General features: G+C 37.8%; 3 protein-coding genes and 1 pseudogene across 3 annotated transcripts; 2 read left to right on the top strand and 2 right to left on the bottom strand.

Moving 5' to 3' along the window:
- Positions 1 to 1,421: 1,421 nt before the first annotated feature.
- Positions 1,422 to 4,440, top strand: LOC142505424 (uncharacterized). Its single transcript, XM_075618408.1, has 4 exons — positions 1,422 to 1,738; positions 2,340 to 2,596; positions 2,933 to 3,079; positions 3,461 to 4,440. Exons 1-4 carry the CDS (start codon positions 1,576 to 1,578, stop codon positions 4,268 to 4,270), a joined length of 1,377 nt encoding a protein of 458 aa, XP_075474523.1. The 5' UTR covers positions 1,422 to 1,575; the 3' UTR covers positions 4,271 to 4,440.
- Positions 4,441 to 4,493: 53 nt separating this feature from the next.
- On the bottom strand, positions 4,494 to 5,939 carry LOC142505425 (nudix hydrolase 15, mitochondrial-like). Its single transcript, XM_075618409.1, has 4 exons — positions 5,603 to 5,939; positions 5,135 to 5,277; positions 4,917 to 5,036; positions 4,494 to 4,828 (listed from the first exon to the last, which is right to left on the bottom strand). Exons 1-4 carry the CDS (start codon positions 5,790 to 5,792, stop codon positions 4,604 to 4,606), a joined length of 678 nt encoding a protein of 225 aa, XP_075474524.1. The 5' UTR covers positions 5,793 to 5,939; the 3' UTR covers positions 4,494 to 4,603.
- A 1,248-nt stretch (positions 5,940 to 7,187) lies between these two features.
- On the top strand, positions 7,188 to 11,035 carry LOC142505073 (importin subunit beta-1-like). The gene is made up of 3 exons (XM_075617890.1): positions 7,188 to 7,495; positions 8,078 to 10,502; positions 10,595 to 11,035. The coding sequence occupies exons 2-3, from the start codon at positions 8,083 to 8,085 to the stop codon at positions 10,797 to 10,799; spliced, it is 2,625 nt and encodes an 874-aa protein (XP_075474005.1). The 5' UTR covers positions 7,188 to 7,495; positions 8,078 to 8,082; the 3' UTR covers positions 10,800 to 11,035.
- Positions 11,036 to 11,083: 48 nt separating this feature from the next.
- On the bottom strand, positions 11,084 to 13,994 carry LOC142504987 (protein trichome birefringence-like 28; annotated as a pseudogene).
- Between the last annotated feature and the right edge of the window lie 13,330 nt (positions 13,995 to 27,324).

The following is a 27,324-nucleotide window of genomic DNA, read 5'->3' as shown; positions in this document are numbered from 1 at the left end:
GCTCAATGCTCATATCTGCTTATAATAATAAAAATTGTTCCACAAATTTAACAAAAAAATTGTGTTAAATAATCACATCACATTAATGATACCTGCAGGATATATAAGGGTCCAGCCATTGTAGTCTTCTCTATATGTGACGCGTTACATAACTCACAGTATAGAAATGCTAAAACTGCACTACCCCAACTATAAGACTTCACGTTATCAACATCTCGTAGCAGTTGCAAAAATATTAGTCTAGCAGACCCTCCTTGATAGTCAGGGAACATTATTCCTCCAATAATCATTAACGCAACACAACGGGTACATTTCACAACATATACTTTTGAAGTATCATCATTAACAAGGTTAGACATGCAATGATCGTGTAGTGCAGTCATAGACAGATGACCACCTTTCAAATGTTTTGATGCTGGCAAAAATCTCAACATATCCAAACATATGTGTTGTCATTCATCAACTTTATGTGACACATCTACTACAGTTACTGCTTTATCATCAATTGTTAGATCCCAAATTATTGAAACATCTTGTAACATGACTGTTGCTTCACCACATGTAAAATGAAACGTGTGTGTCTCGCGTCGCCAACGTTCAACAAGTGCAGTAATCAAATGATTATCATAAACTTGTGAGCCACATTCTAAAACTCCATAAAAACCCATATGATTTAAATATGCTAGTACACGACTGTGTAAGTAATTATCAGTATATAACTTCCAAATCAAATCATCTGACCTCTTCACTTTGACAATATCATCAACGATTAAGGAAGAAACTTTTGATGACATATGTGTTGCTTGTAAATAGAGGACACTGAGATCTTCTGGATTTTGATTATATGTCATTCTGAACTATGTTGTAGATCTTCTCAACTTCGTCTCAAAAAATTTTCGGTGAGGAAAGGAGAAACTGAGAAATGCGAAAATGAGACGGAAAAGAAAAAAGAAGGAAAGAAGAAGAGGAGGAAAGAAGAAGGAATTCAGAGATAAGTGTCGGTTGAATGGAATGGCGCCACATGGAGCGTCCGCGCTTACGAAGCGTGGACGCTTCAACGTGGAGCACCGTCCGCGCTTAGGAAGCGCGGACGCTCCAACGTGGAGCACGTCCGCACTCGTTGGAGCGTCCGTGCTTACGAAGTGCGGATTGCAGTACTTTTGCAATTTTTTTTAAAATTATTTTTGAATTAATTTTTTAAAATTAAATTATTTTAAAAAAAAACCCTTCTTTTTAAGAAGATATAAGAAAAAACCATTTTTATTAATCTCAAAATAGTTGAAGTCAAAGTGTAAATATTTAAAGGTAAATAAACATTCTATTTATAATTATAAAATTTTATATCTTGCTGTATTGTGATAAATTTATTTAACAAAAAACAAAATAAATAAAACTAAAGTTGACCTAAAAAGCGCATTTGTTGACATCTCAACTTGTTTTCGAACCACGGCAATACGGCCAAAGTAAACGACCCAATTTTTCCATCGTTCGAACGAAAGCCCTGCCCTCAAAATTTTGCTCGCCACGAAAATTCACCAACCAATTCTACACTCTGCGCCAAAACCCTTTTCTCTAATGAGGCCAGTAAACGGTTCGGATCCAACCCCCGGAAATGGGGAGAAAAACGGTGAAATCGGGCCGGGATTGGGGGCCGATCATATTCCCGTGACGATTAACATCAAGGTCTCACATGGGGACAATGGGTGTGAAGTTTCTGTGCCCTCTGATTCCAGCTTTGGTATTTTTCTTTTCTGTTTTTATTTTGTCCATGGTTTTGTTGAATAAAGAAATAACGTGTTTGTTGTTGATTTGTTGTTTAAGGTTTTTTGTACATGATGATGAATAAAGCAATAGTTTTGCTGTAAGTTAACTGGTTTTATGGATTTCTCGTGATGATTCTTGCATAATGGTGTCTTAAATTCGATCCTTTTATTCTTGGATTTTGGCTATGAATTTTGATAGAAAGTCACCGTGGAAAGATTTATAGTGTTTCAGTTTATTAAGGAGACCCATGTATGAAGTATGACTTAACATTCAATGTGGAAAAGATCTGGACTTGAATTTCAACTGTATTTTTGTTTGTTTTGGATGCTCTAATTGTCAAGAAGTTTAGGTATTTCTTGTTTTTCAATGGTTACATCTAAAATGTGATGCATGTCTGACTTGAATATTAGGGTGTTTTTCTGATTCTTGTGCAGATGTAAAAATAGTGGAATTAGTTTTTTAGTTGCTTTTTTATGCACCTTGTGAAAAATCAGGTCCATCTCTTTTTCAATCTTGTTTTGTTTGATAATTATCGGCCCCACTACCATATCTGTATAATTGGGATACTTTTACAGGTCATCTGAAATCTGTGGCGGGTCAAAAAATGGGATTGAAGTCTGAACTACTTAAACTCTTGTTCAGGGGTATAGAAAAAGCAGACGATGATAATTTGCTGTCTGCCGGTGTGAAGAACAACTCCAAGGTGTCACTTGTTGATGACCTGTCCTCTGAACAGAAAATCCCTGAAGAAGTGAAGGAAACTAATGCAATCTCAATAGGAGCTGCTGCTGTTGCTGAAGTTCGGGAGGAGGTTGACAAGCTCTCGGAAAAGGTTGACCTTTTCTCCTTCGTTCCTCTTTCTTCTTTAGTGTTTGGTGCCTTTTGTTTTATTTAAGCAAGAGGCCTTTAAGGCACATGAATATCATACATCAAGGGTTCGAGGTGCAAGGTGAAGCACATCCTCATTGATATGAAGTGCTAAAAGGATTTATATGCTTGAATGTAAATATATGAAAAAAAATTACTCACATGTAATGTAAATGCACCATAGCTCGTGTCTGGGACGTAAGGGTGGAATTTCACCTCCCTGTAAATCTAGGTGCACACTCCATGATTTTCTAATAACTATGGATGTAATATGATGTGGAATTTTGTTAAACTAGGACAGGTTTCTGCGTTGAAAGTTGTTGTGGATAGTGGAACCAAGGTTGACGTGAAGGATATTCTTTATTTAACTGAGATGCTTATGAGGCAGTTGCTTAAATTGGACGGAATTGAGGCTGAAGGAGAAGGGAAAGTTCAGAGAAAACAGGAGGTTAGTAGTCTCTTGATATTTCCGCTCGTATTTTATATGATGCATACATGTTTTTCTTTTTCTTTTTTTTTATGCTGTCCTGCCCATTGGTTTTAAAGAGATTTTGGCTACATCTGGTAACTAAGCTTTATGCTTTCCTTGTGTTTTCTTGCTTTGCTTACCTTTTCATCCCTCTTCTTATAGTTGATTTACTGAGTGCTATATCACCGTGTGGCTTTGATCTTATTTAAAGGGACTCTAGATTTTTTCTTTCCTTCTGAGTGGTCTCATGTCAATTACTCAATCACACTGGACTTTCAAGATGCAATGTTGTTGCTACCGTCGGAACAATTTTATTGACAAAGGGTAATATCATCCTAATTTAAATTATATTATGTGCAGGTGCGCCGTGTCCAAAGCTTGGTGGATACGATGGACATCCTTAAATCAAAAAACTCGAGTATCACTAGCGATGCTAATAATACAGAGTTTATAAGCACTACAGGGACAGTTGAACCTGATTCTGGAAGTTCGAACATTCCTCCCACTGCACCACCTTCTGCTCCTCAATCTGTGCCAGCTTCCACCTCTCAGCCCGTGCCACCTTCTGCTCCTTCCCATACCCCTTTACCTTCTTCTTCTTTGCCTTCTGAGGCACCGCCTTTGGATCCTTCAGTGGCGCCTCACCCCAACACTTCTGTGGCACCACCACATTCCAACCTTTATCCCCAAGTTCATTCCGACCCACATGTCGAGCTTCATTCCAACCATTATCCCGACCCACACTCCAACCCTTATCCCGAACCACATTCCAACCCTTATCCCGTGCCACATTCGTACCCTTATTCTGCACCACATTCTAACCTTTATTCTGAACCTCATTCCAGCCCTTATCCAATGGCATACTCTGGCTATTATGCCCACCCATATTCCTCCTATTATCACAACTATGCAGAGCCACATTTAGTCCCATATCAAGTGCAATATGCTACTGCTCCGCCTCCAATATTCTATTCAGCTCCTTATCCCGGGCAATATACTTCCCCATCCACTGCGGCGCATAATTCATACCCTTATACCACGCCACATTCCAATTCTCCCTATCCACCTTCAGCACCGCACCCTCCCTCTCACCCTGTGCCACATTCTGACCCTTATAATGTGCTATCTTCTAATACGAAGGTAACTCAGAATTGGGAACGCTTTGAGTAGTTTATGTTCGAATCGTGGAAAATACTATATATGAAACGCACCAAAAGCCTTCGCTTTTCTTGATGATTGGTGTAGATAATCGAGTTATTTCTATTTTTCCTGTCGTTTAGTGAAAATCATCATAACCTGGAATTTGGGATTCTTTATCACTGAGCGAAATCATTTTTTTATCCTTCGATACTTTTTATTTTCTTGAAGAATTTAAACAATATACATTGCGTGCTTATGTAAGTTAAATTTCATGCAGAAAAGTTGAGTAACATCTCTTATTATCTACTGTATCCTTATGTTGTTTGTCGGTAATTTCAACTATAATGTCATGCATATTTGTGGCTATATCGTAGAGTTCAAGGCCCATTGTAATTGACTGAAATCTGGAAGATTTTGGTTGAAAGATGGAGACTTTTGGTAGATGATTGAGGCAGCTTGAATTAGAATGCTGGCCGTTAGCCCCCCTATAATGAAATTCCTCCCTTCATCCGATTCAAAATCAAACAGATGACAAGCGTATTTCCACTTTCCCCACTGTTTTTCTTCACATCTGTGCCGACCATCTTCCTGCAACATGTAATAAGTACAGCACAAATTATGATTGTATGAGAATAAATAGGTATTCTATGAGAAGGGCATTGGAGTTGTCTCTAACCTTGAGAAACATCTCCAGTGGTGCATCAAATATGGCATCAACTTCGTCTTCATTAAGTGCTGGATCGAACTCTTCTACTTTAGACAATAGCCCTACTACTGGCACCACACTCAGTAGATTCTGCCCATCATGTTAGTAAATGCATGCATGGATCAGCATCGTACCGAGTATTTGTAACTGCATGCTACATAAAACACGAGTAGAGAAAACGCATGTACCGATGAAATAAACGGCTCTAGGTTGGCCACCACTTGGACAAGATTCGGCATCAAACCAATTTCTTCCATAGCTTCTCTTAAAGCAGTGGCGCTGTCATCTGCATCTCCTTCATCCATCTTGCCTCCAGGCAAAGCTACATCTCCTACATAAGTGATGCAACAAAACCAGAGACTAACTTATCCAAAAGTTCGTCTGGTGTTTGTACTTTTAACGCCTTCTCACACTTAAGTCAAACTTAAGACAAAATATTTCCAGAAAAGATCGCTTTAACTAAATATTTATGCACCATATTGGTGTTAATGATGAGATATAAATTGATGATACATTTTTGTTTCATGCAATTTAAATCATTATGTTAATTTTCATCATCTTATTTTTCGAACCAAACGGACATATGCATGTAATCTAATATAATATTGAATCAGGTTTTTTTACCTCTAAAGCAATAATAATGTTAATGTACATACCTGGATGAGACGACAATTTCATGGATCTTCTAGTCAGAATTACGCGCAACTCTCCATCTTTTCCATCAAATAAGCATATCAAAACCGCTGCTCTCTTGTTCCGGGGTAAAACCGCGGAGTGATGAATACCATTTTCGCCAGCTATTAGCTTCTCTTTCAGTCGATCATGGAGGATTTCACATTCGGCCATATTCGTTACAGTGGAACAACTAACATTTACTCCCCTTTCTATTTCATGTCAATACAGCTTCCAAATTCTAATGCATCTATTCCAAAGCAAAGCAAATGTTCCATATTCAAAGTGACATAACTTTTTGGAATGAGAATCTTATATGTGACGTTACAACATGAAACACACACACACACACACACACACATATAATATTTATTGTTACATGTATCATGTTATATAATGCATGCTTGGGCATTGCGTGTTGTTGGGGGCAAGTTTAAAAGAATGGATCTAGCTGCTCAGAATTAAAGTTGTTTAGGCCAAATTCCTTCCCAACTTTGTCTTCACCAATTGATTTCAACAATATAGAGTGTCAAAGTTGGTAGAATAGATGGAGACATTTGATCAATTATCATGATTTCGATTATCTCTATCAACACTTTTTCGGACGAATTTACCGAGACACATTGACGTTAAAAAATTATATATATGCACCCTTTTGGAAATGTGGTTAGGTTTGCTTGATGTAGCTAGGCTTAATTTACTTGCTATGACTTAAATGTGAATCCGGCTATGCTCCATTCACCTGCGTGTTAGCCCCTGTTGAACCCAATTAATATAAATTCAATAATGACTGATAATTTTGGAATAGGTTTTGTAGATAACACATAAAGGCCAATATTCTAAAATTTTTATTTTTACGAATTCTGTACATACTATTTGTTATTATATTTATTATTCATTTTTATCTTAAACAAAATCATTTTTTTTTTTTTAATGTTTTTCAACCCCATATTTTGCTTTTGCTAACACGTGATTTTTTTGCAGTGTGGAACGACACTTACCTCTCCAATGTTTTTGTTTTATCTTTTACATTCATTCAAATAAATGCAGAAAGACAAGAGTTTTCTAATAAAGATATATATATTTTTTATTATAAAATATTAGTGCGAGAATCGCTTATTTATAAAACACGTTAACCTTAAACTAAATTTCAACTTTTTCACTTTTATTTTAAAACACTAACAACTTGATTTTTTATTTTATCACTTTTTCATAATTTATAAATTTAATCACTTCTAATTTTGCAAACACTCCTTAATATTGATAGAACTAATTTTAATTAATTAATGCCATTAAATATCCCAATGTACAACTTTTCTCTGATAAAATTTTCTCTCTGATCATATCAAAATTAAATTAATATAAATTGGAATTTGGGACAGGAGTGTTTAATCCATCTTTATTATTCTCTCACTCAGTTGGATTTTGAATTAGGCCCAAATTGCAAACGAGTCCAAATTTTGTATTTCATAAGCCAGCCCAACGGAGTCCTTTCATACCTTTGTTCCCCACGTGCGAATTTAATAGCTTTTAGGGTTTTTGGAGTTGGCCAAGGTCGGGCAGAACGGGCAGTTGTGCCGCTGCCCGGTGCTTTTTTGAATGATTTTTCAATAAAAGTCCTTCATCCACTTGCTCCCGCTTCTTCTCGCCATTCGAAAACCATCCCTCTCCACTGTCTGTATCGATCTCACAATCGGAAGATTTATTTACTTATTTCCTTATCTATATTTGGATTTTTTCCATCGATTAGAGCGGATAAATTTGTGTATTGGTTGAAGATTTCACTTGGAAACTGGTGTGAGGAGCAAAGAGGAGGAGGGAGAAACCCTAGCTGCTGCTGTTTCGGTCGTCGAAGGGATTTTGATATTGTTCTTTAGGTAGGTACTCGTGTTTGTATACTGTAATATTTGACTTTAGATCTATCTGTATGCGATATAATTTTGCGAAATGTCCAATCTGTTTATGGCGGTTGAGCTGATTGATTTTAGATTTAACTGTTTGTATGCTTAGTTTCGAAGTTTTTTTATGGGTACTGCTTCATTCTCGTGATTGTGGTGTTGCTGAAATTGGTGTTTTAAGCTCGTTAGTTTGTTTATTAGATGTTTCCGTTGAAGTGTTTGAAGATAAAGTTCAGGGTTTGAGCTCGGCTTGTGATTGATAGTTTTTATTATTTCAACCAAGATATTTTTGTTCGTTTTATTCGGGTAAAGATTAAGAAGAAATTATTGGATTCTGTTGACCCAATTTAATATCTCTTGGTGGATTAAAGCAGAAACAGTATTTGGGGTCTTTCGGCCTTGTCAATTTTGGGGGAAGAATATGATGTGATTGACCTATGTTGTTTGTTTTTTTATGTTTTGTTCATTGAATTTTGTCTTGTTATTATTGTCAGTAGTTTGTCACTTTTTGTATTCTCTCAAGTAACTTTCAGGATTAATGTAGTAACTTACTAAGTTCAGGAGAAATGGCTTTGGAGATCACCCAGTATCTATTGTCTGCTCAATCACCTGATGCAAATGTTCGAACTGGGGCAGAAAATACTCTTGGTCAGTTCCGGGATCAAAACTTGCCGGGTTTCTTGTTATCGTTGTCTGTTGAACTTTCCAATGATGGCAAACCCACCGAGTCTCGAAGACTTGCTGGTATTGTCCTTAAGAACTCATTGGATGCTAAGGAAGCTGCGACAAAGGATCACCTTGTCCAACAATGGATAACAATTGACAACACGTTTAAATCGCAGATAAAAAGCTCTCTGTTGAATACCCTTGGATCTTCTGTTCAGGAAGCCAGTCACACTGCTGCCCAAGTAATTGCAAAGATAGCTTCAATTGAAATTCCCCGGAAAGAGTGGCCAGAACTTGTTGGTTCATTGCTTGCCAATATGACTCAACCAGATAAACCAGCATCCCTGAAACAGGCTACACTTGAATCGCTTGGTTATGTGTGTGAGGAGATATCCCACGAAGATCTCGTTCAGGATGAAGTCAACTCTGTTCTAACAGCTGTTGTTCAAGGAATGAATGTTTCAGAGCAAAGCACGGAAGTCCGTCTTGCTGCAACTAGAGCTTTATTGAATGCCCTTGATTTTGCTCGGACCAACTTTGAAAATGAGATGGAGAGGAACTATATCATGAAGGTGACATGTGATGCTGCATTGGCAAAAGAGACAGAAATCAGACAGGCTGCATTTGAGTGTCTAGTTTCCATTGCCTCTACGTACTATGAGGTACTTGAACCTTATATGCAAAAGATCTTCGAGCTTACATCTAATGCAGTCAAAGGAGACGAGGAGGCTGTTGCCCTTCAAGCAGTAGAGTTCTGGAGCTCCATTTGTGATGAAGAATTAGAGCTTCAAGACTACGAAGTCCCCGAGAGTGGTGATTCTAGTGCTCCTCACTCACATTTTATTGAAAAAGCACTTCCCACTTTAGTGCCTATGCTGCTAGAAACTCTACTCAAGCAGGATGAGGACCAAGACCAAGATGATGGGATTTGGAATCTAGCAATGGCTGGTGGCACTTGCCTTTGTCTTGTTGCTAGGACTGTAGGGGATGCAGTTGTTCCTCTGGTGATGCCTTTTGTAGAAACAAACATATCAAAGACTGACTGGAGATCACGGGAAGCCGCTACATATGCATTTGGCTCAATCCTTGAAGGACCAAGCATTGAGAAGTTATCTCCCATGGTGAATGCTGGCTTAGATTTCCTACTCAATGCGATGAAAGATGAAAACAGCCATGTGAAAGATACAACTGCTTGGACTCTTAGTCGTATCTTTGAGTTGCTCCACTCGCCGGCTAGTGGTTTCTCTGTAATCACGCCTACTAACCTTCAGAAAATTTTGGGCGTCTTGTTGGAAAGTATAAAAGATGCTCCACATGTGGCTGAGAAGGTTTGTGGAGCTATTTATTTTCTTGCTCAGGGGTATGAGGATGCTGGGCCAAGCTCTTCCCTTCTCACACATTACATTCCAGATATCATGACTTCTCTGATCGCCGCAGCCGATCGGACTGATGGCAGTGACTCTAAACTCAGATCTTCTGCTTATGAAACACTAAACGAGGTTGTTAGGAGTTCGAACCTTGTTGAGACATCTCAGATCATTGCCAAACTTCTCCCTGTTGTCATGTCTAAGTTGGAGCGAACTTTAAATCTTCAAATTTTATCATCTGATGACAGGGAAAAGCAAGGAGATTTACAAGCCTCTCTCTGTGGTGTGCTTCAGGTTATCATTCAAAAAGTAAGCAGTGCAGATGAAACTAAGCCCATAATATTACAGGTGGCTGATCAAATCATGCTGCTTTTCCTCAATGTTTTTGCTTGCCGTAGTTCTACAGTTCATGAAGAAGCTATGCTTGCTATCGGTGCACTGGCTTATGCCACCGGGCCAGAGTTTGGGAAGTACATGCAAGAGTTCTACAAATATCTAGAAATGGGTTTGCAAAATTTTGAGGAATATCAGGTTTGTGCCATTTCAGTTGGGGTTGTTGGTGACATTGCCCGTGCATTGGATGAAAAGATCTTGCCGTATTGTGATGGGATTATGACACTTCTGCTCAAGGATCTCTCCAGTGCTGAATTACACCGCTCAGTGAAGCCTGCCATATTTTCTTGCTTTGGTGACATTGCTCTTGCAATCAGTGAACATTTTGAGAAGTACATCAGTTATGTACTACCAATGATGCAGAGCGCTTCAGAAGTGTGTGCTCAGATGGATTACACTGATGAAGAGATGATGGACTATGGAAACCTGCTCAGACGCAGTATTTTCGAGGGTTATTCAGGAATTCTTCAGGGGTTCAAGAATTCGAAGGCTGAGATCATGCTACCGTATGCTCCTCATATTCTGCAATTCATAGATTTGGTTGCCAAAGACATAGAGAGGTATATTAACTAAATTCATTTGTACATCTATATCTATCATTATTAGTATTATTATTATTATTTGGCATTTTAACGCTTTTACTAACTGACAGGGATGAGAGTGTAACAAAAGCAGCGGTGGCAGTTTTGGGTGACGTAGCAGATGCACTGGGCTCAAATATAAAGGCACTGTTCAAGGATTGTTCATTCTGCGCAGAATTATTAGGTGAGTGCCTCCAGTCGGATGATGAACAGCTAAAAGAAACAGCCGCATGGACACAAGGGATGATTGGTCGTGCATTTTCTGTAAATGGCTGAGCATTGTGTCTCGGTTTTTATCCAAGCCTTATATGTTTGTGTGTTTTAAGCTGAGTTGTCTGGGTACTCACGAAGATGTGGGTCAAGGTCACGTACACTCGAGTTTTGTTCAATGTGGATGAAGTGAAATGACGAACAAAAAACTCATCTGATATTCTTAATCGTGTGACAAGTTTTGATCCTTCATTTATCATAAATCCGTGATTACCATTAATTTAATGGTATTTTCTTGCTTATCGATTTGTTTACTGTACTTCAGTAAACGTTTGTGCATATTCTTTGAATCAAGATCTGATAATATAGCCATAAATCAACTCATTCCATGTGCCGGGCACTTGGGAAGGCACCAGTGCAAACAATCAGCAAATTCAGCTGGATCAGGCTTCTGCTCGGGTGTCAAAAGCTTTCCTTGGCGAATGGTGTAAACTGAGGTATGTGCATCTTTTCTGTACTCGGATAGTGTAGTAATGTCTAAAAAGGTCACCTGACTATCTATTGCCCTGATCACATTTCTTGCAATGTCACAACCGTCTGCCTGTGCCCACGCTAATGCCATAGAAGTGTTAAAGATTGGAGTAGTCTCGCTAGCACAAGCGATCTCATTGTGATTGTTCCAATTTAAGCTCATGCGTATTTACATTGCAGCATTTCAGTCTCACCTTTATGGATCCAACAGACATTTGGATTTAGGGGAAATAACTGTTGATGGACTGGAGACATGGTGAAATTTCGCTTCAGCCACCTAGCCCATGTTGTCAAAACTTGTTCATAAGCTTGGGATCGTTCAACCCCGTCTGTATATCTGTATCCTTCCAATGGAATCCATACTTGGAAATGGATTCTGCCTTTATTATTCTTTGGGATATGAGGTGATTTCTTGGATCATCTGAACCCCAGTAAAATTCAATTGTCGAATTATAATCCTACACGTTACACATTCAATGCTAAACTCTCAAAAACTTAAGTTGCTAGATTGCAGAAGGGTAAAAACAATGAAACTCGTCATGTCTAAAGTATGTTTAGTACGAAATAAGAATGAATTAAGGAGGTCTCGATATCATCATCACTTGGACGAAGTAACGAGTGTTAGAAATCATATAAATGAAAAGAAAAATCACTTATCCCCCTCACAGCCCAACATTGTAACCAAAAACTAATTAACGTGGATCCAACCCATGTAAGTCCAAAAATCCTAGACATAGAACCCCGCCATCAGTCTAAACTTCAATTTGTTGAGATATATGCCCATTCTCCATGTTGCCCGAATAGCAGATTGGAGCAAGCAAATCATGGAATCCCCATTGATTTCTGTTCACTGAATCTCCAATAAACAGAAGTTTCTTTCGCCTTGCTTTTTCCAAGAACAACTTCGCTTTGAACCTCAACCAACCAATTTTCAATACAATCTTGAAGTTAATCAATCACTCATAAAAATCAACACTAAAAGTAGCCCTCAAACACCATCTCGTTGGAGCAAAACCTGTCTAAATGAAAATTTTCGAACACACACACACACACACAACAGGAACACTTGAAATTTACAAAAGTTGAGATAGGCAGGATTTGAAAATGATATCACAATTACAAATTTTTTAAAACCTATATGCTAGTAAACCACATGCTCTTTCCAATTGGGGCCATTTATTTATATAGTTATTTTTTCAAAAATTATTATATATAATTAAAAAAAATTAAAATTTTAGGAGAGCCGTGGCCCACCTTGACCCTATCTGAGTATAATACATTATTATGTTCAGAAATAAAAATATCAACTCTATGATATCTGTGTGACTGTGTCACTTGGTAGCTTACACAGTTAGAATTCCTTTGGCAAGGTTGATTAGATAAGAGAACTTAAATCGTATTGGTAAAGTGACAGGACAACTAATTTTGTAATGATAATAACAAATATTTTGCACAAAAACTGTTACAAGATGTGTGGACATCCAAATTATAATATAATCAGGAATTTTTATTTGCGGTAGTAGAAGTATGCATAATTTTTAATTTTACAAAAAAAAAAAAAAACAACAAAATTACGAATTCAACGGCATAGTCATGGCCTTACTAAATCAACATTTCCATAATTTCCATCATGTTCGGTGTCATGTAATTCTGCATCTGGAATTTACAATAAATATAATTAAAATAGAGGTTAAGTATTTGATGACTTAGTGATAAAATAAATTGGGCTTCTATATAGTTAACTAATCAAACGATGAATATATTTCAATATGCATCAATAGTAATGTATTATTATGAAAATATTATGTAAAGTGACATGCAATTACTGTTCAGAACTCCAAAGTGAATAACGTAGGCTAAAAAGATGGCTTTCACCAATATTCGGTGTAGTACTTTTCTCTATGTACTCAGGCATGATCCGTACAATCGGTCATTTATTATACGAGCTAAGTTGAATTTACAATTTTGGATTGAAGTCACGTTGTTTAGATGAACCATATACCATATTTTAAACTCGTTGTTCATTGGACCAATATTTCCGAGCCAAAGCCGTGTTGTCCAATGGAATGTCAATCCGGTACATAGACCGTTGTCCAGGCTCAATTCAATCAGTCAATCATTTATTCAATCAATCAGTAATAACCGATCGACAACCATTCAAAAACCAATAAATCCAGAAATACAAATATGCAACGTAATATGACTAATAAATTGTGACGTGCACAACATTATGTAATATATGAATAAATAATTAGTTTATAAACTTTACTGCAAATTCCATGCCAAATATCAAACTGTATTATTGAAGAAATTAGTAGAGAAAACCTCACGGTAGAAACCATACAGTAGAAATCCTCATATCGATAGCTTACTTTTTCGTCTCGGTTTCAATTACAAACTAATATAATTTTTTATAAATATAATTTGAGTGATTTTACACAGGTTAAGACATTAGGTGGTGTTGGAATCTTTAAAAAATCATTTTTGTACAAAATTTGTACCGGGTAGTTTCAGTTAACACTTTAAAATTTTATAAAAATTAAAATACATGTCCAAAAATCATCAAAATTTCCAGAAATTCCTAAAAATAATGCAGAATCGTTCGAAAGTCAGAAATTTCATGAAACACGTTGGCTCGTGTACCACACAAACGGATCAATACCAGATTCTGCGAAAACTAGAATGGTGATCAAGCTTGTTTCCGATGACCAACAACTGTATTTCCGGCATCTATAAGGACAATCGGTAGACAACATTATAAACTCGAAAACATATTGAACATTTTTTTATTTTAAATCCGAAGTGAAATTTCAAGAAGAAGAAGTCATATAAGATGAAATTAGCTACCTTAAGCACACGTTTCTAGAATTTTTCAAAAAATGTTCTTCATGAATCTTGATTTTCTGGACAAAATTGTTTGATAATTTTGAGACAACTCCAATACCATTTTGTTTATGTGAAGAATAGGAGTTTTGTGTAAAAATTTCAGAATTTAGTGATGATTTGTTATTTTTCCCTATTTTCTCTCATTTTCCCATTTTTTCCTATTAGTTTCTTCCCTAATTTTTTCTTCTCCAAACTCACGAATTTTACACTTTGATTTGATAAAATATGTTTATTAGGTCTTTCTATAGGCAAAGTGTAATGTGTGAGTCACTAATTATGTGGGGCTCTTAGCTCCTAATCGTTATTACAATGCAATCTGATTAGGGTTAACTAATTACAGCGGAAAACGAGTTTAAAATTTCTTTACAATGAGCCCGAAATATTTCTTCTATAATTTCAATACTAAAAATAGTATTTAATCTCACGTCATAAACATGCCCACACGAAATCATAACCAATCATATACAAACAACTCATATCCTCGGAACATGCCCCGGTACATATATATATATATATATACTGGGAACAAGACATAAACATAAAACCTCAGCCCAAACTGTGGCTCCCTCCAGAAGTACTTTCTCCGGTCTCCTGATATCCTGGAGTACCTGCCATTGTCCACACACAAAGACAACAACAGCCTCCCTTGGGGGTAAGCAAAGCTCCGTATGGAACAACCAATCTTATATACCACAGATATCTAAACAATGATATATGGTATGCAATGCATGTATGTCGTGGAGATATCAGGTCAAATGACCATCCACTGAGCACATGTCAGAATCAAACGAATCGCTATCAAATCAATGCTCGAGCTGGCACACCGGCCAATATGGGATACTCGTATGATAGCGTCGGCAAAGCGCCATCAAATCCCAAATCTCATATCCAATCATATGGGGCCACAATTGTCTATGCTTTACGGGTCATATAATACCCCGGCATAGCGATTGTGTTCACAAACCCCGGAATCCAATCCAATCATATCAAGGTATCCAAGGATCATAGCTCAACGTGCATGTCATGTATCGATGTATGCATAAAATGATGTGTGTTAACAAAACATTTATTTTATACATCGATATCTCAATCTCAATGTCATGTATGCCACATCAATCAACAAATAAGGCATATAGACACATAATCTCATTCCAATCAATCAAATCAATCCGACATATATCATATAATACAGATACCTGTCGTATGTTACCCGCTCGCAACATACCTCAATTCTTCGTTTCCAGTTGATGTAGCCTGAAGATATCGATATTACACTTTATATACATTAATAACATACTCATTCCAATCAATAACATACTCCAAAATCATTAATATGAGTTTCAAATATCATTTGAAACTTCAAAAATTCATATCAAATCAAATTCATATCATAATTCAATTTCGACTTCGAATATAAGTTTCTTGTCGGTTATTCTACTACATATAAAATATTCAACTTCAAATACATGCTATTCCAGCACTTTGATATTTAGAGCTGCTGGAACTAGAAGAAAATTACCTCAGTCAGAAGCCCTCGGCGCGACGATCACAAATATATAATTTGTTTCGCGTTTAGACAGCGTTTCGAAGTCGATTTGGACGAAGAAAATCGGAATTCTCTCGTGTCTCTCTCGAAGCCGTTGAAAACAAATGAAGAAAACGTACAACAAACTCGTACTTATCTTCCACCGCTTACCGCGCTCGGGCGGTAGAATTCTCGCGCCCGAGCGCGAGAGGTTCTGCCCCCGAGTCAAATATATACCGCGCTCGAGCGGTCACAAATTACCGCTCGGGCGCGGCATGTTTTGTCCGAGAACACACCATATTCCACACTGGCGCTCGGGCGGTCATTTTCTACCGCCCGGGCGCCACATGTACTGTACCAAATGTTGGTTTGGGTATTATATTGGCGTCCGACCTCTCCAATCGAGCTCTTACAACGTCAATTTATATTCAATATTCATTTCTCAATTTCATTGTCATAATATACATCAAATGTATAATCACATATCAAATTCATGAATTATCGATAATCATATAGGATTTACGATAATACGATACACGGTCCTTACATTTCTCCCCCTCTTAAAAGATTTCGTCCTCGAAATCTCAAACATCTCTATATACATAACATTGGCAAACATACATATGTCACCAGTTATAGTACATATCAAAACTAAAATCAGTAAAAGGATCAGAATACATCGAATACAATGGAACAGATGGATTAGCATCAAATAAATGCGGATATGAATCTCGCATTTTGCTCTCCAATTCCCACGTCGACTCTTCAACACCATGTCGTGTCCATTGCACTCGTACTAGGGGAATCGATTTATTTCTCAATATCTTTTCCTTTCGATCCATAATACGAACAGGTTGTTCGACATAGGAAAGAGAAGGATCTAGTTCAACCTCGTTAGGTGCAAGTACATGTGATGGATCTGGTTCATATTTCCTCAGCATAGAAACATGAAACACATCATGAATAGCAGATAGAGCTGGTGGCAATGCCAATCGATACGCAAGATCACCAACTCGATCCAGAATCTCGTATGGACCAACATAACCAGGAGATAATTTCCCTCGCATGCCAAATCGAACAGTGCCTCTAAAGGGAGATATTTACAAAAATACTCTGTCACCTTTCTGGAATTCCAAGGGTCGTCTTCGTTTATTCGCATAACTCGTTTGACGATCCTGAGCAGCTTTCATCCGCTGCCGAATCAACTGAACCTTATCGTTCATTTCCTGTATCATTTCAGGTCCAGTCAATTGTCTCTCACCAATCTCATCCCAGAATAACGGTGATCTACATCGTCTCCCATATAGAGCTTCAAACGGTGCCATACTGATACTCGTCTGAAAGCTATTATTATAAGAAAATTCGACCAATGGTAAGGCATCTTGCCATCCCATTCTGAACTCCATCACAGCACGCAACATATCCTCTAACGTTTGAATCGTACGCTCGGTCTGGTCATCACTTTGAGGATGATAAGCAGTACTCATAGCCAAACGCGTACCCATTGCTTCCTGAAAACTACCCCAGAATTTAGAAGCAAATCTGGGATCACGATCAGATACAATTGAGACTGGCACACCATGCAGTCTCACTACATTCTCAATGTATAAACGGGCCATTTTCTTACAGGGATAAGTCCGTTCATACGGAATAAAATGCGCAGATTTGGAAAGCCGATCAATAATCACCAAAATAGCATCACAGCCCTTGGGCAAACGAGGTAAATGAGTCACAAAATCCATAGCAATATGTTCCCAATTTCATTTCGGGATTTCAAGACTATGGAGCAATCCTCCCGGTTTCATTCTCTCGGCTTTTACTTGCTGGCAGACAAGACATTTCGAAATAAACTCAGCAATGTCCTTCTTCATACGTTTCCACCAGAATTGATGTCTCAATGTCAAATACATCTTTCGACCTCCAGGGTGAATACTGTATTTGCTACAATGTGCTTCTCGAAGAAGGGCAGATTTCAACTCAGAGTCGTCAAGAACTACCAGCCGACCATTAAGTCGTAAGGAACCATCAGACGAAATCTGAAATCCAGACTAATGTCCTGCAGATACCAGTTCTTTCGACTTTTGGATCTGAGCATTGCTTCGTTGGGCCTTTCGTATCTTCGATATCAAGTTCGGCTCAATTTGCAATGCTGAGACAGTAACAGAATTCCAATTCGAGTGAAAAGTCCAGCCAGAAGTACATATATCCTCATGTACCTTGGCGACACTGACAGAAGCTAAAACAGAATCATAAACTTTCCGACTAAGGGCATCCGCAGTAACATTCACCGATCCAGGGTGATATTGAATCTCACAATCAAAGTCCTTCAAGAGATCCATCCACATGCGTTGCCTCATATTCAAATCAGACTGAGAAAAGAGATATTTCAGACTTTTGTGGTCCGAATAGATAACAAATTTTTCTCCGTACAAGTAATAGCGCCAAATCTTCAAAGCAAACACAATGGCAGCCAATTCAAGATCATGAACAGGATAACGTGTTTCATGAGATTTCAATTGACGAGATGCATAAGCAACCACTTTGCCATGTTGCATCAGAACACAGCCCAAACCTTTACCAGACGCATCTGTACACACCACAAATCCTCCGGTACCTGAGGGAATAGTAAGCACAGGTGCTGTGGTCAATCTCGTCTTCAATTCAAGAAAACTAGCTTCACATTCATCTGACCAAATGAATCGCTGATTCTTCTGTGTCAGTTGAGTAATAGGTTTAGCTATTTTCGAAAATCCTTCGATAAAACGTCGATAATATCCCGCTAAACCCATGAAGCTACGGATCTCAGGAACATTCGTAGGTCTCGGCCAATTCAATACAGCTTCGACCTTAGCAGGATCAACAGATATGCCATGTCTCGAAATGACGTGGCCCAAAAATATCACTTTGTCCATCCAGAACTCGCATTTGGACAATTTAGCATACAAATGACTAGTACGAAGAGTTTGAAGTACCAGTCTCAAATGTTCAGTATGCTCCTTTTTCGATTTCGAATATACCAGAATATCATCAATAAAGACAATAACGAATCAGTCTAGATAATCTCGGAAGACCCGATTCATTAAATCCATAAAGATAGCAGGAGCATTCGTAAGACCAAAAGGCATAACCAAAAATTCATAATGGCCATACCTCGTACGAAAAGCAGTTTTGGGCACATCTTCGTCTCGAACTCGTACTTGATGATACCCAGAACGAAGATCAATTTTCGAGTATACAGAAGTATCCTGAAGCTGATCAAATAAATCATCAATATGAGGAAGTGGGTACTTGTTTTTCACAGTAGCCCGATTCAGTTGCCTATAATCAATACACATTCGCATCGTACCATCATTCTTTCGAACAAATAAAACTGGAGCTCCCAAAGGCGATACACTTGGTCGAATATATCCTTTATCGAGAAGATCCTGTAATTGTTCTTTCAATTCTTTCAATTCCAGAGGTGCCATGCGATAGGGAGCTTTAGATATAGGCGCAGTCCCCGGCACAAGATCAACACTAAACTCAACTTCTCGATGAGGAGGAAAATCAGGAATCTCATCGGGAAATACATCCGGGAATTCTTTCGCAACTGGAGTCTCAGATAAAGAAGACTCCTTCTTCAAAATATCAACAACATAGATAAGATAACCTTCATATCCGCTAGTCAACAATCGGGACATTTCCAAGGAAGATACCAATGGAATTTTGGCTTGGGAACCCTTGCCATAAAAATTCCATTTGGGTCCATCAATCGGTCGAAATCGAACCACTCCATGACAACAATCAACAATAGCTCGATTTGTTGTCAAGATATCCATGCCAACGATACAATCAAAGTCGTGCATTGGGAGGACAATCAAATTCAGAAATACCACATTATCCTCATATATCAATACACAATTATGCACAACTCTTTCAGACAAAATAATCTTCCCTGCTGGCGTGGCTATCGACAAAGTATCATACAACGGGGTACACTCAATATCGTGAGATGCAACAGATGCATGAGATATGAATGAATGAGATGCTCCTGTATCAAATAAAACACGTGCAGGATAATCGCAAAGCGTGCAAATACCTGCAATCACGCCTCCAGGAGCTTCTCTCGCCTGATCCTCAGTCATGGCGTACACTCTTACTTGGGGAGGAACTTGGGCACTCTGACCACCCGGTCCTCGTTATCGTGGGACACTCGACTGCTGAAAAGATGGAACAGGAACATCAGGTCTCATCATAGTACTAGGGCCACCTCTAAATCCTGGCTGGGGTTGAGCAGAAGTTGTACCCCTAGTTCGGACATACTCGAGAGAAATGACCTTCCTGCCCACATTGATAACAAGTACCAAACATACCTCGACACTGCTCGATAGTATGTTTGCCTCCACAATGGCTACAATAGGGAGCAATCACAGGACTCCCTCTCTGTGATCCACTCGAACTCGAAGAAGACGAAAAAACAGAACCAGTCTTCTTGAACTTCTTACCTCTCGGCCGCAAAGTAGGCTGCTGAACTGACACCGGAGGTGGAGGAGTATACTGTGGACCTCCTCTCCTAAGTCCAGCCTCGGCTGCCTTGGCTCGTTCCACTGCCTCTGCGTAGCTGGTAGGCAATCCAGAAACAACAGAAGTATATAAAGCAGGATGTAATCCATTTACAAACCTGTTATATTTTGCCCTCGCATTCCCAGCTACGTGAGGTGCATACTTCAACAGAGTAGAAAATTTCGAAGCATACTCTGCAACAGACATCGTTCCCTGCTGCAGACTATTGAATTCATTCTCCTGAGCAGTATAATAGGATGGAGGGGAATACTGCTCCAAAAAATGGGTCCTTGAAGACATCCCATGTGACTTCAATCCCGGCTTCTTTCAATCCAATCTCAGCGGCTTCCCACCAAGATTTAGCTCGGTCTTTTAACTGATAAAGAGCAAGTTTCAATCTCCGAGCCTTTGAATATTCAACAATATTAAACAAATGCTCAATATCCTTCAACCAGGCCTCAGCTCTTTCAGCACTCTCAGTGCCAAAGAACCTCGGTGGTTTTAGATCCTGGAATCGAGCCATCACTACATCCATGGACAATCCTTCAAATTGCCCAACTATTCTCTCAGTACTGCTACTCGCAGTTTCATTTGTGGGATCCATCTACAAATCAAATGATGAATATCACAAATCAATATCAATTTCATAATCTCATCATCTCATATCATCAATCTCATCAAATACTTACTCGAATCAAATCAAGTAGGAGCAAGTAATACAAATAAATCAAACACAAGCGCACAATTCATTTGTGCCTATTCAAGTGTACACAAAACTCAATCGAGCATTTCCAGCTATGCTCTGATACCATCTAGTGTGGGGCCCTTAGCTCCTAATTGTTATTACAATGCAATCTGATTAGGGTTAACTAATTACAGCGGAAAACGAGTTTAAAATTTCTTTACAATGAGCCCGAAATGTTTCTTCTATAATTTCAATACTAAAAATAGTATTTAATCTCACGTCATAAACATGCCCACACGAAATCATAACCAATCATATACAAACAACTCATATCCTCGGAACATGCCCCGGTATATATATACATACATATATATATATATATATATATATATATATATATATATATATATATACTGGGAACAAGACATAAACATAAAACCTCAGCCCAAACTGTGGCTCCCTCCAGAAGTACCCTCTCCGGTCTCCTGATATCCTGGAGTACCTGCCATTGTCCACACACAAAGACAACAACAGCCCCCCTTGGGGGTGAGCAAAGCTCCGTATGGAACAACCAATCATATATACCACAGATATCTAAACAATGATATATGGTATGCAATGCATGTATGTCGTGGAGGTATCAGGTCAAATGCCCATCCATTGAGCACATGTCAGAATCAAACGAATCGCTATCAAATCAATGCTCGAGCTGGCACACCGGCCAATATGGGATACTCGTATGATATGTTACCCGGTCGCAACATACCTCAATTCTTCGTTTCCAGTTGATGTAGCCTGAAGATATCGATATTACACTTTATCTACATTAATAACATACTCATTCCAATCAATAACATACTCCAAAATCATTAATATGAGTTTCAAATATCATTTGAAACTTCAAAAATTCATATCAAATCAAATTCATATCGTAATTCAATTTCGACTTCGAATATAAGTTTCTTGTCAGTTATTCTACTACATATAAGAAATTCAACTTCAAATACATGCTATTCCAGCACTTTGATATTTAGAGCTGCTGGAACTAGAAGAAAATTACCTCAGTCAGAAGCCCTCGGCGCGACGATCACAAATATATAATTTGTTTCGCGTTTAGACAGCGTTTCGAAGTCGATTTGGACGAAGAAAATCGGAATTCTCTCGTGTCTCTCTCGAAGCCGTTGAAAACAAATGAAGAAAACGTACAGCAAACTCGTACTTATCTTCCACCGCTTACCGCGCTCGGGCAGTAGAATTCTCGCGCCCGAGCGCGAGAGGTTCTGCCCCCGAGTCAAATATATACCGCGCTCGAGCGGTCACAAATTACCGCTCGGGCGCGGCATGTTCTGTCCGAGAACACACCATATTCCACACTGGCGCTCGGGCGGTCATTTTCTACCATCCGGGCGCCACATGTACTGTACCAAATGTTGGTTTTGGTATTATATTGGCGTCCGGCCTCTCCAATCGAGCTCTTACAACGTCAATTCATATTCAATATTCATTTCTCAATTTCATTGTCATAATATACATCAAATGTATAATCACATATCAAATTCATGAATTATCGATAATCATATAGGATTTACGATAATACGATACACGGTTCTTACAAATTATATAAGGACATGTGTTTGTTTAAAGCCTCAAACTTGACACCTATCTAAGCTCATTTCTCACGCATGTCAATTTTATTTTAGTGTAATTTGGTCAGTGTTAGCTTAACATGGTGACACCTATTTGCTATCAAAATTAATTAGTAAATAGAAATTAATTGATAAAAAGTTTTCTTAATTTTCTTTATTTTATTTACTTAAATTTTTTATTTAAGTTATATTATTTTAGAAGCCTATTTTATGTGTTTGTATAAGTTTGTTTAAATTTCATTTATAAGGATAATAAAATTCATTTCATTATATTATTATTATCATTTAGAAGTATTTTTATTTATTTCATTCTAACTCTTTTAGACATTAAGTAGATTAAAATGTAGGTAATTTATATATCCAATATTTTGTTAGACTATTATTATTATTATTATTATTATTATTATTATTATTCATTTATTAAATTTTGATTAAACAACTCAAAATTTTTAGGATGTTATAAGATAGATCTATTCGACCTGATTTTTGAAAAAAATATTATTTTTTATAACAAAAATATTATTTTCACTTCAAATAAGAATCTGATCGACACATCTCATCAATATATATTCGTGAGACAAAGATAACTATTCATCATTTTATCTATATTATATATAAAAAATCTCTCTATTCATTTTTTTCCAGACATTGCCCTTATATTATTTAGATATCACTTTTGTTTTTTCTTATTATTTTTTTATTTCCACCGTGCAACTTGAAGTTTAATCAATCAATAATTTTTAAAATTATGATATGAACTTCATATAAATATAATTAATTCAAATGATAGTGTGATTTTTTATTACTTTTTAAAACTATTATATTAATCTTATTTAAATATAAATCAAATTAATCAGAAAAAAATATATTATATAAACATGCAATATATCCATCAGTGCACTAACTAAAATAATAGAGCCTATCATAGATATTAAAATATGCTGGCTATTTATTCAATGAGAGCATAATATTGTGTGCCAAAAGGACGCTAGTATATAAATTAATTAAAAACCCAATTTTTATTTTTAATAGAATATGTTAATAGAATATAAATAATTATGAAATATTTAAATTTATAACATCATTATTCATGTAGGCCTGATATGGATTCGTTCTTGTTTCTTCTTGAATCGATTTGAATTAAAATTTATCTAAAAGCCAAAAAAAAGATATAATATATTGGACGGTAAAGCTAATTATCAATGATTATTGAAACGTCTACTACTAATTTTTTTTAAAATATACTATAATTTTTTTCTTATATGTTGAGGTGGTGGCCGAGATTTTAAAGGCACAAGTGAAGTGTTGAAGGGTCAATAAAGGAAGCCATCCACTTAATTGTAACTAACTAGTGTTAGGAGAGTTAGTTAGGCCAAAAACTTTTTTTTGACTTGTGAATAGGCAAGAAAACACATGCAATAAATAGTGGACCTACTGTAAAGATTCTTCCTTCTTCGGGATAATGAGATGCTCCCTGATTTCTTCAATCTTCTTCAACCTCTCACTCATTGCATAATCGTTTTCATTTTGGTGAATTGTATCAACGCATAAGAGCTATTCTCGTAACAATTGGCATCAAGAGCCAGGTTCGATCATTCGCTTCGATCATCTGATTCGATCAAGAATGGCGTCTGCGAGATTTGATATTGATAAATTCACGAGGAAGAACGACTTTGGGATATGGCGTCTCAAGATGCGTGCTCTTCTAGTACATCAAGGTCTTGAGGATGCTCTGGAGGGTGAAAAGAAATTATCAGAATCAATGTCTGATAAAGAAAAGAAAGGGCTCCTCGACAAGGCTCACAGCGCCTTAATCTTATCTCTCGGTGACAAAGTTTTGAGGGAAGTTTCAAAAGAGAAGTCGGCTGCAGCAATTTGGCAAAAATTGGAAAACCTGTACATGACCAAATCCTTGGCAAACAGGTTGTATTTGAAACAAAAGTTATACACCTTCAAGATGTTGGCAGGGAGATCTTTGGAAGATCATCTTGATGACTTCAATAAGATCCTTCTGGATCTTGAGAATATTGACATAAAGATTGAAGATGAAGATCAAGCTCTGCTTCTCCTAAGATCATTGTCCAGTGATTTCGATAACATCTTAGATACATTAATCTATGGGAGGGAAACATTAACTCTTGAAGAAGTGCAAGCAGCATTGTTCTCTAAAGAACTCAAGAAACGAACGGAAGGGACCGTTGATGTGCGGGCAGAAGGCTTGAATATCAGAGGAAGAAGTAAGAATTTAAACCGAGAAGTGTTAATAGAAGCAAATCTGTGGATAGAAGGAGATGCTTTCTGTGCAAAAGAGAGGGACATATCAAAAGGGATTGTCCCGATCTCAAGAAGCACAATCTGGACAAGAAAAATGATCATGGAGATGCCGATGTAGCCTCAGAAGGATATGAGAGCGCTGAAGTTCTTTGTGTAACAAGTGAGGGAACAAGTCAAGAATGGGTTCTTGATTCGGGTTGCTCCTTCCATATGTGCCCTCAAAAGAACTGGTTTCTCTCATACAAACCATGCGAAGGAGGAAATGTATTGCTTGGAAACAACAAAGCATGCAAGATAATTGGCATTGGATCCATAAGACTTAAACTTGCAGATGGCACTGAGAAAGTCTTGACTGATGTTAGGCATGTACCTGAGTTAAAAAGAAATTTGGTGTCAGTAGGGATGTTGGATTCCCACGGTTTTTGTTGCAAGGTTGAAGGTGGAGTTCTCAAAGTCTTGAAAGGATCATTAGTAGTAATGAAAGGAAGGCTTGAGAATGGTTTATACCTACTGCAAGCAAATGCCATTACTGCCGACACTTCAATTACAACAGCAACAGATACACAACAGTCAAGAGCACAGATTTGGCACAAGAGATTAGCCCACATCAGTGATGCAGGGCTCAGGGAGCTCAGTAAACAAGGCCTTCTTGAAAAAGATCCAATGATAGGAGTCCAATTCTGTGAGCATTGCATATTTGGCAAGGCAAAACGATTGAAGTTTGCCACTGGAATTCACAAGACCAAAGAAACTCTAGACTATGTTCATAGTGATCTTTGGGGCCCCTCTAGAGTCTCCTCAAAGAGTGGTGGAAGGTATTTTCTATCATTGATTGATGACTACTCACGAAGAGTATGGATCTACATCCTGAAAAATAAGAGTGATACATTTGGAAAATTTAGAGAATGGAAAGCACTCGTTGAAACACAAACTGGAAGGAAGCTAAAGAAGCTACGAACGGACAATGGTTTAGAATTCTGCTCAGAAGAATTCAAACAATATTGTAAGGCAAATGGCATAGAGAGACATCTTACAGTGAAGGGAACTCCACAACAAAACGGTTTGGCGGAACGCATGAATAGAACTATTATGGAGAGAGTAAGGTGTATGTTGTCAGATGCTAACTTGCCGAACGATTTCTGGGCAGAAGCTGCTACAACAGCTGTATACATCATAAATAGAAGTCCATCCTCGACAATTGAGTTTAAAACTCCTATGGAAAGATGGTCAAAACAACCCCCAAATCTGAGCAATCTAAGAATTTTCGGATGTGTGGCTTATGCACACATTAACCAAGGAAAGCTAGAACCCAGAGCCTTGAAGTGTATGTTCCTAGGATATCCGGAGGGTGTCAAAGGTTTCAGATTGTGGTACAAAGATGAGGGGAAGTCCAAGATAATCATCAGTAGAGATGTGGTATTTAGAGAAAATGAGATGTATCATCCACAAAATCAAAGCTCAAATGATGATCAACAATCTGTCGAAGATGAGAAATCTCAGATTGAGGTGGAGCCACCTGAAACATCATCTGAAGATTTAAAGGAACTGGTTGGACAAGGAGTGGATTCTCAGATTCAAGCCAGTTCTGAGGCAAAAGATGATTACTGGCTGACCAGGGACAGAATCAGAAGGAACATAACACCACCTTCTAGATTCGGATATGCAGAAATGATGGCATTTGCCCTCACAACAGCCACTGAACTTGAAGGTGAAGAACCATTGACCTTCAAGGAAGCAATGAGTAGCATTAACTCACAAAGATGGTTAGAGGCTATGAAAGATGAACTTAAGTCTCTGGAAAAGAACCAAACTTGGGATTTGGTTGAGAAACCAGTGAAGCAAAAGGTGATAGGCTGCAAATGGGTGTATAAAGTCAAAGAGGCTATACCAAAAGTTGAGAAGTCCAGATTCAAGGCTAGGCTTGTTGCTAAGGGATATTCACAGCGCGAGGGAGTGGACTATAATGAAGTTTTTTCACCTGTGGTGAAACATAGCTCCATAAGGCTGCTGTTGTCACTAGTGGTGCAAGAAGACTTAGAGTTGGAACAACTCGATGTTAAAACAGCCTTCTTACACGGTGATCTTGATGAGAGAATTTTTATGACACAACCTGAAGGCTTTACAAAACCAGGAGAAGAGGATAAAGTGTGTCAATTGAAGAAATCGCTATATGGACTCAAACAATCCCCTCGTCAATGGTATCGAAGATTTGATACTTTCATGCTAAAAACAGGCTTCAAAAGAAGTGAACATGACAGCTGTGTTTATCATAAAAGAAGTGATAAGCACACTGAAATTTATTTATTACTTTATGTCGATGATATACTAGTTGCATCAAAGAGCAAATCTGATACTAAGATGGTGAAAGAGTTGCTGAAAAGTGAGTTTGAAATGAATGATATGGGGCATGCTAGTAAGATACTAGGGATGGAAATTAACAGAAATCGACATGCTGGAAGAATCTCCATTTCTCAAAGTGGTTATATTGAGAAAGTCTTGAAG

This window comes from Primulina tabacum, chromosome 10 (genome assembly GCF_025594145.1).
Source record: "Primulina tabacum isolate GXHZ01 chromosome 10, ASM2559414v2, whole genome shotgun sequence".
NCBI lineage: Eukaryota > Viridiplantae > Streptophyta > Magnoliopsida > Lamiales > Gesneriaceae > Primulina > Primulina tabacum.
This window is presented reverse-complemented; position numbering and strand designations above follow the sequence as displayed.